Source organism: Carlito syrichta, unplaced genomic scaffold (genome assembly GCF_000164805.1).
Source record: "Carlito syrichta isolate Samal-C Ts95f unplaced genomic scaffold, Tarsius_syrichta-2.0.1 Scaffold303979, whole genome shotgun sequence".
Classification (NCBI taxonomy): Eukaryota; Metazoa; Chordata; class Mammalia; order Primates; family Tarsiidae; genus Carlito; species Carlito syrichta.
The window spans coordinates 936,670-954,574 of record NW_007248075.1 but is presented as its reverse complement, the minus strand read 5'-3'; the positions used below and the strand labels follow the sequence as shown (position 1 = coordinate 954,574).

General features: G+C 40.2%; 1 protein-coding gene across 1 annotated transcript in view; it reads left to right on the top strand.

Moving 5' to 3' along the window:
• NGLY1 (N-glycanase 1) overlaps window positions 1-10,164 on the top strand; it is a 42,687-nt gene extending 32,523 nt beyond the window's left edge. Inside the window, exon 10 of the mRNA XM_008059248.2 lies at window positions 9,241-10,164. Within this exon, the coding sequence (XP_008057439.1) occupies window positions 9,241-9,306 (66 nt within the window). The 3' untranslated portion in view covers window positions 9,307-10,164. The remainder of the gene's footprint in view (window positions 1-9,240) is intronic.
• Window positions 10,165-17,905: the final 7,741 nt, after the last annotated feature.

The window sequence follows — 17,905 nt, the reverse complement described above, 5'->3', positions numbered from 1 at the left end:
AAATCTTATTCCCAATGTGTAATCAAAAGTCTACTAGAAATTCTTGCCTTTATATCGAGGAACTGTTTTCATCTTTAATATTTTCATATTTAATTATTTCATGGGGAAAAGTAATCAAGTGTATGACCAATCCATGGGACTGTTGTTTGCTTGAATATATAAAGTATATTGCTATTTAATTTCTTCACAGATATTGATTGCCTATTAAATCCAGGCCATTAGGGAGTATAATAGACTTAGTCTGAAATCCCAAGAGGCCAGCCACCTAACAAGCTTTCACTTCATAAGAATGTGAATGATCGAGCAGTGGTATTGGTTATTTCTTCTTTGTGTCCTCAAACAGTAAGTAAGTGGAGTCTAGGACCACATTAGTTCATGCATACCAAGCTGCACATTGTTGTCACATTATCAGTAACAAGTAAAGGCTTTCCTTTAAAACTGCCCTACTCCATAGAAACGCATCAAAAATAAACTCAAAGCTATTCATTTGACTTCAATAGATCGGACCATATTATTGGTAGACTTTCATAGAAGTTAATTAACTTAAAGAGAGTCTTTAAATTTAACTTGCCAAGCGATTTGAGTGGGAAGAGAAGTTTTCATTTGGAAGACATGTTGGATAGATTTAACAAGTGAGTCACAGATTGACAGCTGCTTGTGTTTCTGAGCATCATTTATGTGCTTCCAGTGTACTGGGCATTCATCAGAGTACAAAAGACATACAGAGGTAAGGTCTCTGCTTTTTTCTTTTTCAGTCATAAGTTTTTGTTCTAAATCTTATCTTGGTGCTTAAATATAAAAATATTCTATTTCAGTCACATCTAACAATAAAAGTTGGGGTCTTTTGTATTAGAGAACAATTTATGAGATTATTAAAATGATAAATTTTAGAATTTTCTTCTTTAGCTAATAAAGTACGTAAAAACTAAAACAAGATAAAATGTAAAATTTCAAGATGTGTATATCTTTAATTGATTATATAGTTAATGAGAAAGGATGAACATCTTTTAGAAGACTATCAGGCTGGGCGTGGTGGCTCACGCCTATAATCACAGCACTTTGGGAGGCGGAAGCTAGAGGAATGCCTGAGTCCAGGGGTTAGAGACCAACCTGGGCAACTTGGTGAGACCTCATCTCTACAATAAATCAAAACATTAGTCAGGCGTGGTGGCATGCCCTTGTAGTTCCAGCTACTTGGGAGGCTGAGATAGAAGGATCACCTGAGCCTAACAGATCTAGGCTGCGGTGGCTGTGAGCATGCCATTGCACTCCCGCCTGGGCGACAGAGTGAGACTCTGACACAAAAAAAAGAAAAAAGAAAGGAAAAAAGACTATCCTTAGCCTAAGAATTTCTCTGAACAGGAAACAAGATGGAATAAAAGTGTTATTCATCCAAGGACTAGTTTATACTTGCTGAACTGGAGTAACATCACGCCTTTTTTTCTAACCAATGGTGTGAGAAAGTAATGATGGAGAAAATAACGATGTGTCACAGAAGATGTGATATGCTGAGAAACGGGCCCACGCTGTGGCTTATTTCTTCCCTGTGTCATACACTCATTTGTTCATCAGCAAACTTGTACTGAGTGCCTATTGCACCAGGCATTATTCTCAACTGCAAGGATAAAAAGACAATTCCGGCTCTCCTGATCTAACAGGGGAAACCGAAGCATAACCAGCCATCTCCGCCACCGTGCAGAGTGTTGTAATAAGGATATCAACACATTGCTATGGAAACACCGAGGTGGGAATAATTAGCTCTGGTGGTAGGAGTTGGGCAGAGCTCCCCAGAGTAGGTGGCATTTGAGCTGGACGCTGAAGGATGCGTAGGTATTCATCGGGCTAGGAAACAGCAGGAAAAGGCAGAGAGTACATGGCATGGTTGACATCTCTGAATAGAACTCTGTGGCCAGAGAGGGTGTATTGTATGAGGAAGATAATGTAAATGTGATGCGAAGACCATTAAATGAAAAACAGGCCCTATTCAAGAAAAACTTACACCTTGATATATTTTTATGAAGGGTACCATTTTTAAAAGTTGAGTGAATGTTTTTCTAGCTACAATATTTAGTATCAAAGAAAAATATTGAAGTCTTAACTATGCTAGACTCGTAGAGAGTGATAACTCCGAAGTAACAGTTGACATTATAACTTGTATATTCCGTCTAAATTAGTTCTGTACTAGCATGCCACCAATTAGGGATTTTCTAGCTCTGTTGTGTAGTAAACCTATTTCCTACCACACTTTTCCCCAGTAATCTCCAATCAGGTAAAACAGATCACGTGTAATCTGCCCTCAGATTTTTAGAACAGATTCTTATCTTCCGAAGGGGTGTCCTTTCAGGAGCTTAAAGTTTAAACTTGCTGCTTAGCAAACACATCGTTCAGGAATGTCTGAATTTAAAAGAATATAAAAGGCTAAACCAAGAAGACCAGTATACTTTGTGGGAGCCAAATGATAACACCTCGATGGAAGCAATGCTCATGGCTTCCCAATTAGTCTTCCTGCATCTGCCCTGGTCCTTCCAAAGGCTGCTCCCGGCTGTAGCCAGAGAAACATTTTTAAACCTCAGTCATTGTGGAATGCCCTTAGGGTAGGAAACACTCCAAGTCCCTTAGAGTCCGGCCGTTGCCGCCTCCTCTGGCTTTGCCTTGCTTACTGCCACCCTTGCTCTCTACCTTGTGACTGTACTGCCCTTCTGCCTTTTCCGCAGAGCCTCTGGTACATTCTTGTTTGATTAACTCACTCTTATCCCCAGCACCTGGCTCAGGCCTCACTTTCTCAGGTCCCAGCTAACTGAATTCACGTCCCTCTGTGTAGATTCATTGCACCATGCACTTCTCTTCCGTGACATTTATTCAACAAATATGTGTGAGAATAGATGATTTGTCTCTCTCCTACTAGACTGTAAATGTTTCTCAAGCAGAGACCTTGCCTTTTTTTGCTCACTTGTGTTCTCTCAGTAGTCATATATCTAGTGTAGTGCCTAATAGATAATGTTTAGTAAAGACTGTCGAGTGTAAGAATGATTGAATGTATGTGGCATAAATTCTGCACCATCCTAGGGCTACGCAGAGCACTATAAATACTCTGCTTTGTTCAGAGGTTCCCTTAGATACCTTTCATTTTTTGATCAGTTTTATCACTCTCTTTGTCACTAGAGTCATTTTAGCACGTTTTGGTGCATGACATTTTGTCAAGAACTCATTCAATGCTTAGCAAATATGTACATTGTCAAACATTGTGCTTGGCGCTCACGATGTGGTAGGGAATTAAGAGGCAAGCCTCAAGGTGCACATCAGCTCATGTAAAAGAAAGATTGTGGGCCAGCTGTTTAGATGAAGGGGGTAAGTGCTAGAAGAATATGAGGCTGTATGTGATGCTGAGAGGGCAGACAGAAGGAAGAGCCACTGACTTCCTGAGTCTGGGTGAAAAGACTCATACACAAAGTTTTTTGTTGTTTTTTTCCTAGTTTCTCATTCAGCAACAATCAGCACAGAAGACCTCTGCGACCAAATATGTGGTGGGGGTGGGGGTTCCTCGACAAGCAAGCAATTCCGCAACAGACACCAGCTGAGGGTCCTCTCATTCAATTCACAACTGACACTGTCTACCTGGAGGTGGCATCAGGTCCCAAAGGGTGAGGGCTCAGTCCCCAAGATGCCCCCCTCCCCACCTGAGATGCCAATCATAGGTCCAGGTTGCTTTATCTGTGCTTCTGACCATGTGGCTATAAATCAGGGTTCCTGAATCCTCTCCTTAGGTTGGGTTAATTTGCTAGCGTGGCTCACAGAACTCAGAAACAGGTTGCTGGTTTATTATAAAAGATACGACAAAAGATGTATAGGCTGAGGTACAGGAAGGGCACGGAGCTTCCATGCCTTCCTCAGCACGCCAGACACCCCAAGTGCCCAGCTCTCTGAAGCTCTCCAAACCCTGTCCTCTTGGTCTTTTATGGAAATTTCATTCGCAAGGCATGATTGACAGCCATGCAGAAATGTGATTGGACAAAGGGGTACGATCTAATACTACTAGTCTGAGGAAATCCTGTCAGGCTGGTCTGCTCAGATTCTTCTTGGCCTCTCTGTGCAGCATTCCTTCCTCCAGGGGTTGGGCCAGGACCCCTTCTTATGGCCTGCAATCAGATAAGGTAGGTCAGAGAATTTCTTTGTGACCAGCCCCAAGACAGAAAGGTAGGGGAAGGTTAGAGTATATTGTTAGTTCCTATGGCCTGCCTTGGAGAGAGCTAACAAGGGCTGTGGGGGTGATGAGCCAGTAACCATGGGCATATACTTACATGTCACTTAGTCAGAAAAGGCCTAACAGAAGAAATAATCCCTGAATGGCTTTTGGAGGATGGGAGTTTCTCCGTTTGAGGACAGGATGTGGAAGGGAAAGTGGTTTGGGGGCATGAGAAATAGTGTGTGCAAATGCACTGAGGTGAGCAACATCTGGTGTATTTGGGGAGGAGTAATTGGAAGGGAATGGAGAGGAGCCTGGAGGAAAGTGGGCCTGAGAGGTAACCCTTCTTCAGGTCCCGGGACGGACTTGGATTACCTTGCAGTTCCATAATAGGAAACCATAAAACTGTACTGAATATGAAAGGGCTCAGACTGGGAAGGGCATGATCACACTGGTGTTGAGGTAATTCCAGTGGCTACAAATGGAATAAATTTGAAGCATAGCAGAGACAAATGTAAATACGGTGGCCGCTGACAGTGGGTTCATGTTTGATTTCAGGAATAAAATGGAATCATCAGAAATAAGGCTCATGAGCAGTACTAGTTTTCCAGGATTGGCTTTAAAATCCCTTGAAATACAACTGCTTTCCTGGATATCTGTAAGAACAGCTGACTTCAGGGTGCCTGCCGTGTGGTGAACTTAATTTGAGTGAATCTTGGCAACTTAAGTAGAAGAATAGTTTTAAGAGTGTACTAAAGAACAGCTTCGGCATATAATTAGAAACTTAACCTCCAGGGAGCCATAGCAGGCTGACATGTAGTAATCAGATCTTGGGGCAAAGAGCTTCTCTGGAATGTGAAGTACATAAAGAAGCTGACGTGCAAAACGTTCTTGGTCTTGAAAATAGTGTTTACAGCCACAACCCAGAGGACAGGTTCTATTTGTATACATGGTGAACAGTCCGACAGTTTAGACTTCAAGCCACAGATACACTGGTCCTGTTCTCACCCTTAGGCTATGTGTATGCCTGTATGTGCTTACACAGGTCAAAGAGGGTCAATGGTGGGAGGGGGGAAGGGTGATCTGTATAGAATACAGGAGAAAAACATCATGATTTCTGGTTTACTAGGGTAGCCATATTCACCTCTTGGTAGGCCCACAAATTACAAAACTGAATATGTAAGATTGCACGTAAGAAATTAAACCTACTAATTCAAAAAGCTAGCAGGCAAAAATTTGTCCTAACTCAGAAAATTGGGAACAATCAGCAGTTATAAAAATGTTTTGTTTTTTTTCCCTCTAGACTATAAAAGACCTTAGAAAGTACTTTTGTCCTTCTAAATATAGTTGCTGATTCTGTTGGAACTATACATAGGCAGGACCACAATTGGAGTTTTTATATAAATTTTGTAGTTTTGGTGCATTTCAAATTACCAAACTGCATACATATTCTTGGTAACTTCCTCCACCTCTAAAAATGATTCTTTGACAGAATGTATTGTGTGAAAAAGTTAGGAATTTTCAATGTAAATAGATCTGTTTCTTAGCATAAAAGACCTTTTATTTGCTCACAGTGTTCGAATCTTTACGCATTTAAGAATTAAATAATGAATTTCATCTTATCCTTTAACTTTCTAGGATCTTAAAAGCTGTTGCCTTTAGGACTGAAAATTTTAAATCTTTAAGCAAGCAATTATTTCAGACGTGTTCGACAGTTATTATAAACCTTCCATTATAGTTAAAGCCACAGTTCTGACCCAGACTCATATGCTATGGTTAAGGCAATTCTTGAAGTAAGCTAGAATTTTGCAGTTAATCTGACTTCAGCCTGTCACATTTTATATGCACACTTTTGGGGGACATCTCAGACGACTGAGCTCTGAAAATACACAAGACACAAAAGCATATATTGAGACCTAAATTGGAGTAGATCTGTTTCTGTTTTTTAGATTACTTTCCCCAAGTCTGTAAGTTCCTTCCAACCGCCTTTCTTTCAGTCACCCTGTCTGCCTCTTCTTTCCCAGATAACCCCCCTTCCTGACTGCCCCTTTGAAGTATTAAACTATGGATAATCCCTAGGTGTCCAGTAGTAGGATGGGCAAGACTGACAACTACAAGGAGCACTGGTGCTCCCTGGGCCAGGTTCCCCTGACAAACCACTGTGAGAGGAGCCTGCAGTAGGAACATCCTAGTGCCCGAGGATTTCGTAGTGAGGTTGCCCTGAGTTTGAGTGGAGCAGTGACAGTCTCATACATCTAGGTTAGTCAGCAGCAGCAATAGTTGACTTTGCGTGTCTAGTCCAAGAAGTGTCAGATCATTTTCCTTGGAGAGTGAATGTCCAGATGTTATGCAGTCACTAACTCACTGGTTCTAAAAACTTTCCATATAAACAGGCATATTTAACCTGGGCGAAAACTAGTTGTTGGTTGCCAAGTAGACAGTGACTAGAATACTAACAGTGATTGCTTTTTTTTTTTTTTTTTTTTTGCTTAATGAGTGAAGACCAGAATATAGATTAGTACATGGGGTAGGACATGTCCATGGCGGATGTGTTTTATATTGTACTTGCAACTATTGGCCCCAGAGCTAAAGAGTTAGGAGTTAGATGTTTCTAAAAGAATCAAACCTAACTTTAGTTTATGTATGTCTGTATCCACATTTTTAATACTTAATTTTTACTAAACCCCTTTATGAATCGAGAACCTGTGCTCCCAGAGAGCTTGTGATTTAATTAAGTTAGATCAGACAAGTGCACAAGAAATAAAATAGTTACATTTGGGGAAAGAAGTATTGGCAGTTCAAGGTGGGATGGAGTTATGGAGGACTTTAGAACGTAATAGTTTAGGCTTGATGGAAGAGCCAGGTATTTGCATGTTCTGGACTAAACAGATGACATGAAGTGGGATTTTAAAAACAATCTGGGCCAGGCTCAATGGCTCAATCTGTAATCCCAGCATCTTGGGAGGCCGAGGCGAGTGGATTGCCTGAGCCTGCGGCTTCGAGATTAGCCTGGGCAACTTGGCGAGATCTTGTCTCTACAATAAATCAATAATTAGCCGGTTATGGTAGTGCATGCCTGTAGTTCCAGCTATTTGGAAGGCTGACACGGAAGGATCGCCGGAGCCCAGCGGATGGACACTGGGATGGCTGTGAGCGTGCCACTGTACCCCAACCTGGGCAACAGAGACTCCAACTTAAAAAAAAAACACCTAATCTGATCATAGCAGTTAGAGTTGAACAGTGTTAGGCAACTGCATTAAGATAAGTGTAAAGCTGTTAACTCTAGTGGTAAGTACAGTATACATGAGGAGAAGGGGGTTTTTTTGGGTTTTTTTTCCCCCTAGACTTAGTTCTAGGAAACACATCAGTTTTGGGGGGGAGCTTAGACATAGGAGACAAATGATTGAAGAGTGAGATTCTTGGAGATTCAGCATGGTTGATTGGAGTTAAGGGTGAAAAACCAAGGCTCTGGATGTTAGTTTTCATATCTACATTTTGAGGAGTCTAGAAGAAAATAGGAGAGGGGATGGACTGGAGGCAGCCAGTGACTTGGATGCCTTAAATAATGTACATTTAAAGTGGTAAGGGGCCAGGTGTGGTGGCTCATGCCTGTAACCCCAGCACTTTGGGAGGCCAAGGCAGGAGGATTGCTTGAGCTCAGGAGTTTGAGACCAGCCTGGGCAACATAGCGAGACCTCGTCTCGATAAAAAAATGAAAAAATAGAGTGGTAAGGGGTGTTGATGATGAAGAAACAGAGAGAAGTGGATGTGGGTATTACTTTTTAAGCCATTACTTAGCAATGGCTGGGATATTTTCTTGGTTTAGAGGCTGTAAGAGCCTGTATAAACTCTAGGAAATCTTATATGAAAATCCAGACTTAGAAAAAAGATACATTAAGGAGTAGTAGTGTTTAAAATGATTCTTCATTTTTAGCAGGATTAATCATAAAGTTCATTTTAAATAGCCAAACTTCCTAATTTAAAAGAATATGGCTGGGCACTGTGGCTCACACCTATAATCCCAGCACTGGGAGGTGGAGGCAAGAGGATTGCCTGAGCCCGTGAGCTCGAGACCAGCCTGGGCAACTTGGTGAGACTTCATCTCTACTGTAAATCAGAAAATTAGCCTGGCATGGTGATAGTCCTAGTACTTAGCAGGCTGAGGCAGAAGGACAGCCTGAGCCCAGAAGGTCGCGGCCACAGTAGCCATGAGCATGCCACTGCATGATCCAGCCTGTGTGACTGTGTGTGTGCGTGTGTGATTTACCAAAATTTGGTTAGTTCGCAGTCTTTTAATGCTGCATTTACTGGGAGCACCTGCATTCCATTATCTTTCTTCCAGAGCAAAGGATGCTAAAGGAACATTTTATTAAAAAATAATAATAAGTTAGCAATGAGAATCTTTTCAGTGGAGAAAAATTCATCTTTTAAAATCTATTTGTACATACTATCCTGTGATAATGAGACTTCATGAGTTTTGTTTTCTATACATTTGATTTTTTTTGACGATTCCTTTCTCCCCTTTCCTCACTTTATAGGTGTATTTAGCCCGGAAAGAAGGATCATCTTTTGCTTCTATTTCCTGGAAGTTTGAGTGTGGGTCAGTCGGCCTAAAAGTAGATAGCATTTCCATTAGAACAAGTAGCCAAACCTTTCAGACTGGAACAGTACAGTGGAAACTGCGATCTGATACAGCCTGCGTGGACCTGACCGGTGGTAAGCATTTGACTGGAGAGTTAATCATCAAGTATGTATTTACCATCCTGAAGACAAATTGTATTTATTTGAGATGTGGCTCTGACTTTTTCAGACCCAAGAGTTGTTTTCTAAAAATAAAAGTTTTAAATAAAAACCCGTGTGATCTGATTGTAACAGAAAAGCTGATTTTGTTGTGAAACAAAAGCAAGGAGAAAAATACTTTCTTTGCTTTAAAGGTACATTTCTTCCGTAAAGAAAACTTTATATGTCAGTCTATGTAAAATGCATTTCAGAAGTATCTCTTTGTGCTTTTAATTTACCAGAAGCAAAGTCTTAATTCTTTTTTCCCCTCCTAACAGATAAAAATCTTCGCTCGTATCATGATTTTTCTGGTGCCACAGAAGTTATTTTGGAAACAGAATTAAGCAGAGGGGATGGTGAGGTTGCTTGGCAACATACCCAGCTGTTCAGACAAAGCGTAAATGACCAGGAAGAAAACTGTTTGGAGATCATTATAAAATTCAATAACCTTTGAGAACATGAACATATAGAAAAGCCAGCAACAATCAAAGACTTCCCATGGTCTAATGTCGTCTGTTGGTTCGGTGCATGCTCCGTTGGCAACTTACCACCCTGTGCTAGCATATATCTTTTGCTAGCGATCCATCATGTCACCCTCACAAGAATATATCTTTATACTGTGGACCATAATGAAAGCTTGAATTAAACTCCCTTCCATATGTGACTGTAATTTGGAATAAAGTCTTGTTGCCCTGATAGGAGATTTTAACCTAAAACTGTAAGTATAGTTTTAAAAGTTAAATGATGGTGTTCATGATTAAATGCTATTCATAATTATGATAAAAATCTTGGGCTAATAATAGTAATTTGACATTTTCTGATCAGCCATTAATTTCTTCACAAGTGGGTAGATTAGATTTTCCTAAGATTTTTAATTTTTAATAAATGTGAAAGTATAGTATCTCATAAGTTATAATGCATGAAAATTTTTATGAGTGTAAATATGCAGGCATTTAAGAAATAAAGTGAATTATTTTGCTTTACATCTTTTTAGTAGTTACTTTGGCTAAATAAAAATCATTACTAAGTTTGCTAAACATTGAAAAACAATTGAGTAGACATCAGTTATGAAAACATTTAACATTAACAGCATAGATCAAAGATACATTATAAATTTCATAATATGTGGACACTTAAAAATGCTTTACCTTTGAGTTGTATTTTTATCTACCTCATTGAATAAAATATTCTTGACTTTAAAACTATGTAATTAATTGATGTAGTATTTATATACTACATCAAGACTTTTGTGTGTGTGTTCTGTATAACCACTCCAGTTAAATTTAGTGAACATTTCTTAAGCAATGCAAAGCATTGTGATAGCACTATGGAAGAAGAAGTCTTGAAAAAGAAACAGCCCCAGGCCTCCAAATTCCTTTGTGATATTCTGCAAAGTGAGTTCCAACTCTTCATGCAAGAAATAGACATGCCAAGAGGTTCTCACCCCACACAACTCAGTAGGACATTACATGCCTATAAAATATGTAATAAGACCCTGAAACAAAAATGTGATATTTGCTCTTTTTTTAATTTGTATTTTTTAGAGATGGGATCTTGCTATATTGCCCAGGCTGGACTCGGAACTTCTAGGCTCAAATGATCTTCCCACCTCAGCCTCCCAACTAGCTGGGATTACAGGCATGTGCTACTGTACCCAGCATATATTTGCTTTTTAATTGTAGTAAAACTCTTGAAAGTCACTTTTTTGTGGAAAAAGTTAAAACAAGCAGTTTATGCACCTGAAGTTATTAATGTCTTTAATATTAGAAAGTTTTCTGGAACTCTGAGACTCTGAGTTATCATAGCAGCCTATAGTGGCTACATACTTAAAATTGAAGAAACTTGACACCTGTCTTGTGGTGTCTGCTCTTGGTACGGTGAGTATTTTGATGAAACATGAACCAACCCTTTTCAAATCTAGAGATCTTCAAGCAGTTGTTTAAAGATTGCAATAGAAATATAGGAATTCAACTGAGTGTACTTAATCTTGGAAAAGAATTCATTCTAATTTTCACTGTGACTTTAAGCAGAAAAATGATTAGAGCTCGTATGTTCTGTGTTTTTATAGAGTTGACTGGCAAAGAGCAAAGGTAGTTGCACACTTTTAAAAAAAAGGTATTCCATGAGCATTTCAACCCCAAGGGTACCCAGTGTGTGTAAGTAGGTATTTTCTTATACAGAAAAGTTTGGAAATAATGCAGAAGGTATGGGACAGAACAACTCTCAATTGCATTAAATTAAGTGAAAGGAAACTGGTAAGGCAAAAGTAACCTAGGCAACGAAGGGCTGATGGTACAGACCCCTCAACCAACAAACCAGCACTAATATTAGGGTACACTTTATCTAGTAGCTATTTGAGATCTTTTGTGTGATCAATGTTCCACTACCACTGCTCATTGTTTAAAAAGAATCTACCTTGGTTTCAGATCACATCCCATCATAATGGATTCCACAGTCTGCTTTCTGTTGCAATGTTTTTTGTTTTAAAGAAAGTCCTGTGCTGGGACATTCTCTGAGTAAAAAAACAAATATACGAGGGGGACCCCAAGAAAACTAGAATTATCTTCTGGAGGGCAGGCCCCTTGTAGTACACTCAGAATTTGTCCCTCTGGATCAAATGGTCAAAGTTTTTATCTGGAAGTTTTGAAAAGGTTGCGCACTGTTTGCAGAAGAAATGTCCTGAGTTGTGACAAACAGGTGACTGGTTCTTCTAGCATGACAGCACACCTCCCACATCATACTGAGTGCTCAGCAGTTTTTCACCAAAAAATGCCATGACCCATCCTCCCAATTCACCCGATCTTGCACCAAGTGACCATTTTTGTTCTCCCGGATGAAAAAAGTCCTCAAAGGGAAATGTTTTGCTGATGTGGAAGAGTTGAAACAAAGAAAGAGCAGAAGTACTAAAAGGCATCAAAATTGACAAGCTCAAAAACTTTTGAGCAGTGGAAAAAGCATCTCGATAAGTGTATTGCATCGAACAGAGAGTACTTTGAAGGTGACTGAAGTTTAAACATAAAAAATACACAATTTTTAAATAAATTCCTGAGTTTTCTTGGGGGGTCCCCACTTGTATCTGATGCTTTGATCAATTTACAAGGAAAATACGTGCCTTTGATTAAGGGGGGGTTAGAGGACATTTTGTCATAGATACACTTTTGAGGTAGGAAGTGTTGGTAGAGACAATTTAACCCAGACTTCTCACTTTTCACTGAAGAGAACTCAAGACCAGAGAAGGTAAGTGACCTGTCCGAACAAGTCCATGAACCAGTGATGTAAGCAGGACTCATGAGTACATCACAGTCTTTCCTCCTACCAAGTTGCAAGGTTGTAGAATCATAGACCTGTCTCCAGTTTGCTGTTTTAGTAGGTGTTTCGTGAACATAGATACTTTATGAGAGATGTTTACATTGAGAAGGTATTATAATTGAAATGAGAACTGACTTTAGTTATACTTTTCTGAAGAGTTGTTTCCTCTGTATACGATCGATATATGTTACGTTTTAATTTTATAGTCTGAGGAAATACACTCGTAAGTTAATAGCTGGTCCAGATGACATACCTTTCTTAAATACCTTTGGAGGAAGAATAAGAATAAACCAATGATTGATGTTATTTCACTTAGTATGTATTCAGTTATATCCTCTATTTTGCCCAAAACAGTGCTTTATTTCTGATAAGAGATTTAGAATAGACCTAGACTAAGTGACTACCTTTTGAGTTTATAATTAGTGCCAATGATTTTCGGTGTCTCATTTGATCATAGTAGCATTGGAAAGTGGATCGTGTATCGTATCCCCTTTTATAGATGATGAAATTAAATTGAGAGGCTAGGTGGGAGCCAGTATTTTAATGCCAGTGTGTCAAACATCTCTTTCCTGTTTATTAAACCACCACAAGTGAAAATAGACTCAGAAGTCGAGACCTTGCTCTCTTGTCTTAATTTTTTCTTTTGTTTCCTTTCTTTCTTTTTTTTTTTTGAGTCAGAATCTCACTCTGTCACCCAGGCTGTAGTGCAGTGGCACACTCACAGTTACTGCAGCCTCAACCTGCTGGGCTCAGGCAATCCTTCTGTCTGGAACTACAAGTAGCTGGAACTACAGGCACACACCACCACGCCCGGCTAATTTTCTTATTTATTGTAGAGACACGCTCTTGCCAAATTGCTCGAGCTAGTCTCAAAGCCCTGGGCTCAGGCAATCCTCCCTCTCTGCCTCTCAAAGTGCTGTGATTACAGGCGTGAGCCACTGCGCTCAGCCTTCTCTTGTCTTAACTTTCTAAAGACTTTCTGTGAAACCAACCAGATTGTTCCATCAACTAGAAATCCATAAGTGAGCCAAAGAGGACTTCTGAAGAGTTCAAATAGGTATCATATAAGTGGCTAGACACCATTAAAGCTCATATTGTTTTCTATAAAAGGACATTTTGGATTGTCACTCAAAGCTTATGTACTTGTTTTTTAAAGCCATGTTGTTAAAAATTCAAACAAGAGACCAGGCTCAGTGGCTCAGTCTGTAATCTCAGCACTTTGGGAGCCCACGGGTTCGAGACTAGCCCAGGCAACTTGGAGAGACCTGTCTCTACAATAAAATAAAAAATTAGCCAGGTGTAGTAGCGTGTACCTATAGTTCCGGCTACTTGGAAGACTGAGGCGGAAGGATCACCGGAGCCCGGCAGTTCGATGCTGGCATGGCCGTGAGTATGCCACTACACTCCAGTCTTGGCAACGGAGTGAGACTCCAACTCAAAAAAAAAATTTTTTTCCAACAAGATATTACTGCAAAATAAACACACTGCCTCTATTCTCCATACTCCACACCATTTTTCAAATAAACTCTAGTATGTCTGCATGTGTTATTCCAGAGATTTCCTGCGGGTTTTTATGTTCATATATGTATACACACACACACACACACACACACACACACACACACACACACACACACACACACACTTACACAAAATAATAAAACCAGTTTTCATGTGTTTGGTTTTTCCTTTTAGGTAAATGCAAGTGTCTGCTTGTTTCTTAACAATGTGTCTTAGAAATTTGTCCATTGTCAGTCATGGATCTGCTACATTCTTTTTAACCTTCCACTGTAATCCATAATGTGCCCATTTCCTTGTTTACACATATTGAGGTCCCCACCCCGCTTTTGTTTTTGTTACTGCAGCTACTGCTGTAGTGAGCATCCTTATACATATTTCCTTCCCGTAGATTTGGATTCCTGCAAGGAGTCATTCTCGGGACTGCTTTGTAAGTATCACCACTGCATTTGGAGAAGCTAGCTCTGCAGAACTGGCGAGTCCCACTGCAGCACTCAGAGCTGAAAGGAATTCTCATTCATATCTCTTTTTCCCCAATTATCTCCTGCTCTAATTGGTCAATATTTTAGTTTACAAAAAATACAGAGGAGTACAACGAATAATATGACACAAACCCATGTACTCTCCACTCAAGAATAATTATATAAGCATTCTGTTTTATTTGCTTCACCTTCTAAAGAAAAGCAAAACAACATTTAGTAGATGAAGTCTCCTCAGAATGCCCTTCCAGTCCTGCTTCCTCTTCTACCTTCCCCAGAGGCACCTGCAATCAGGAATTTCATTTATTCTGTGATCATCTATGTATATTGGCTAATAATATCTAACGTTGACTTGTATAGTTTAAGTCTAGATAAATGGTATTAGGCATAGTACATAATGTTGTGCAATGTTTCAGCCATTTTCTATATCCATGTTGATACGTATAGGTCTTGTTAACTGTTACATAAAATCCATCACCAGTATCCCAATTTATCATACGTCTTCCTTGCCAACCTGATGTATGTTTGAGTTATTCTCAAGGTTAATGACAAGCAGTTATTAGTATCACAACTAATGCTGTAGGTATCTCCTTGTGGATAAGTACAGAGTCTCTCTAGGATTTATTCCTAGAAATAGAACTGATGGGTAATAGGGTTTGGACATTTTCAAAGATACTGCCAATTGTTCGCCAAGATGTTTGGTGCCAATTTACACGACTATTGGCAGTGTACTCAAATTCCTGCTTCCTTACATCCTGACCTACATGCAGTATTGTTAAACTTTGCAATCCTCACCAGTGTTATCCATGTGAAATAGTATTTTGTTGTTTTACTTTGTATTTTTCTGATTACTGGTGATTTTGAGGATCCTTTCACATGTATTGCTTCCCTGTTCTATGATTGTCCAAATACTTTGTCCCCTTTTCTGTTGGACTCTTTGTCCCTTTCTTACTGACTTTTAGTTCATTCCATATTCTGGACATTCTTTTGTCTGGTACGTATTTCTATACTATTCTCCCTTTATATGATCCATCTTTTAAATTCATTGATGATTTTTTGTCAGAAGCAACACAACAAAAGCTGTCTTCTCTACAAAATCTATTTAGAAAGATAACGGCCTTTGACTTATACTTTCTTGTAAGCACTGAAGCCAGTCTTAGAAAAAGGGTTTTGTAGGAAGAAAAGGGACAAAGCAGTATCTGGTGTCAATAAAGAATGGTGTGCTAAGTTCCTGAAGCTCTTGAAATATAACACTGAATAAAGTTTTATGTGTGATGGCAGCATGCTTATAATATGGAGAATGTTTAAAAAGAAATAAATGCTTGAAAAGGAAGACATTCTCATGCTGAATTCCTTGGTGGAAAGAAAGACTGTCATCTGAAATGTTATGTCATCCCCTTCAGATGTTAAAGACTTAAAAAAGCAAAAAGGGGCTTTGATCTTCACTTAATAAATATGAAACCTTCAAAGCTCGGACTTCTTGTAAACTTAAATTTGAAACAGATTAAACGCTGAGGGGGAAGGATGGCAGGAGAGCTTTGTAAAGTGAATCGTGAAGTTGCTGAATTAAAAAAAAAAAAAAAAGAAATTCACGGTTGAGGAAATGAGGACTGTAATTTCACTTGGATTTAAATCATCCGAAAGAATGAGGAGTGTTAGAACTAAATGGTCATGCAACCGAGCCATGTATCTTTGCCCCTAAGGGAAAATACTGTCTTTTTTTGTTGTTGAAAGTAGGATTTATTGAGAGGACAGAAAAGCTCCCAGAGCAGGAAGGGACCCGAGGGGGTTGCCCAAAATACTGGGTTTTGTTTTTTTTTTTTGGTTTTTTTTTTGAGTTGGAATCTCACTGTCACCCAGACTGGAGTGCAGTGGGCGTTCCCGGCCACCGCAGCCTCGACCTGCTGGGCTCCGGTGATCCTTCCGCCTCAGCCTTCCAGGTAGCTAGAACTACAGGCGCGCACTACCACACCCGGCTGATTTTTTGATTTATTGTAGAGATGAAGTCTCGCCAAGTTGCCCAGGCGGGTCTCGAACCTGCGGGCTCGGGCAATCCACTCACCTCAGCCTCCCAAAGGCGCGGGATTACAGGCTGAGAAATATAAAATGTTATTCGCCTAAAAATGCCACAGGTGGCAGAGAAGCTGCTCAGAAAACGAAGCGTAAACCCAAGTACCATTTTTTTCCATGTTCAGTTGTGTGGGTGTACATGTCTACACCGAAGCAGTGATCAGTTGGTTGTACTGCCCTAGCCCCCAGCTGAGGACTCCACCCTCCTGCCCCTGCCCTGTAGAATACTCCATGCCAGTCCCCAGATGGGCACAGGAGCTGCCCAAATGTCCAATGTGTGCATATTAAACAACCATAACTCCTAAAACTTATTATTGGTGGGAGAATGGAAACATTTTGCATTTGATTTTGCCAAACTGTACTCTTCACATCGTAAGTCATAACCCATGATATTTTGGGGGAATGTTTTCATTTTGCTTTGCGAGTGCAAGTTAATTATTTTTCTTTGAATGCAGTGTTGTGTTTAAGCCTCGTTTTCTGATAAAAGTATAATTTTGATTTCACTGCAGAAGGAACAGCATACAGATAAAATTATACTTCTATTTATAAAATAATTCCTCCTGTAAACTATCTGAATGTATTACTATGGGGATACAGAAATAGAAAGAGGAATAAAAGAAGTTACAAGAGGTGTATTTAGGATTTCTGTGATTTTTCTTTTGCAGAGCATGGTCTTTTAGGCGGGGTCCCCAGAGCAAGGACTGTGTCCCAACACATAAGGGGTGTGTTTAAAATGCAAATTTCTGGTCCTCACGCAGGAGATTTTGAGTTAGAGATTTTGGTTTATTAACAAGCTCCCAATTCTTTTTTTTTTTTTTTTGGAGTCAGAGTCTCACGCAGTAGGCCAGGCTGGAGTGCAGTGGCATGTTCACAGCCACCGCAGCCTCAACTTGCTGGGCTCAGGCAATCCTTCCATCTCAGCCTTCCAAGTAGCTGAACCTACAGTCGTGTGCCACCATGCCCAGCTAATTTTTTGATTTATTGCAGAGACGGGGTCTTGCCATATTGTCCAGACTTGTCTTGAACCCCTGAGCCTAGGCAATCCTCTTGCCTCTGCCTCCCAAAGTGCTGGGATTACAGACGTGAACCACTCTGTGCCTGGCTAGCCCCCAATTTGTAAACAGACAAACATTTAAGAACTGCAGTTCTAACCTAATGCTCACTTTTTTTTTTTTAGTTGGAATCTTACTCTGTGCCTAGGCTGTAGTGCATTGGTACACTCACGGCTACCCCAGCATCACCCTGCTGGATTCCGGCAATCCTTCCACCTCAGCCTTCCAAGCAGCTGGAACTATAGGCTGGTGCTACCACACCTGGCTAATTTTTTATTTATTGTAGAGACGAGGTCACGCCAAGTTGCCCTGACTGGTCTCGAACCCGTGGGCTCAGGCAATCCACTCACCACGGCCTCCCAAGAAAGTGCTGGGATTACCGACTGAGCCACCAAGCCCAGCCCTGCTCACATTTTTATTATGAGGACATTGAAGGTCAGAGAGGTTAAGACATTGACCAGCTGGGCTCGGTGGCTCAGCCTGTAATCCCGCGCCTTGGGAGGCTGAGGTGAGTG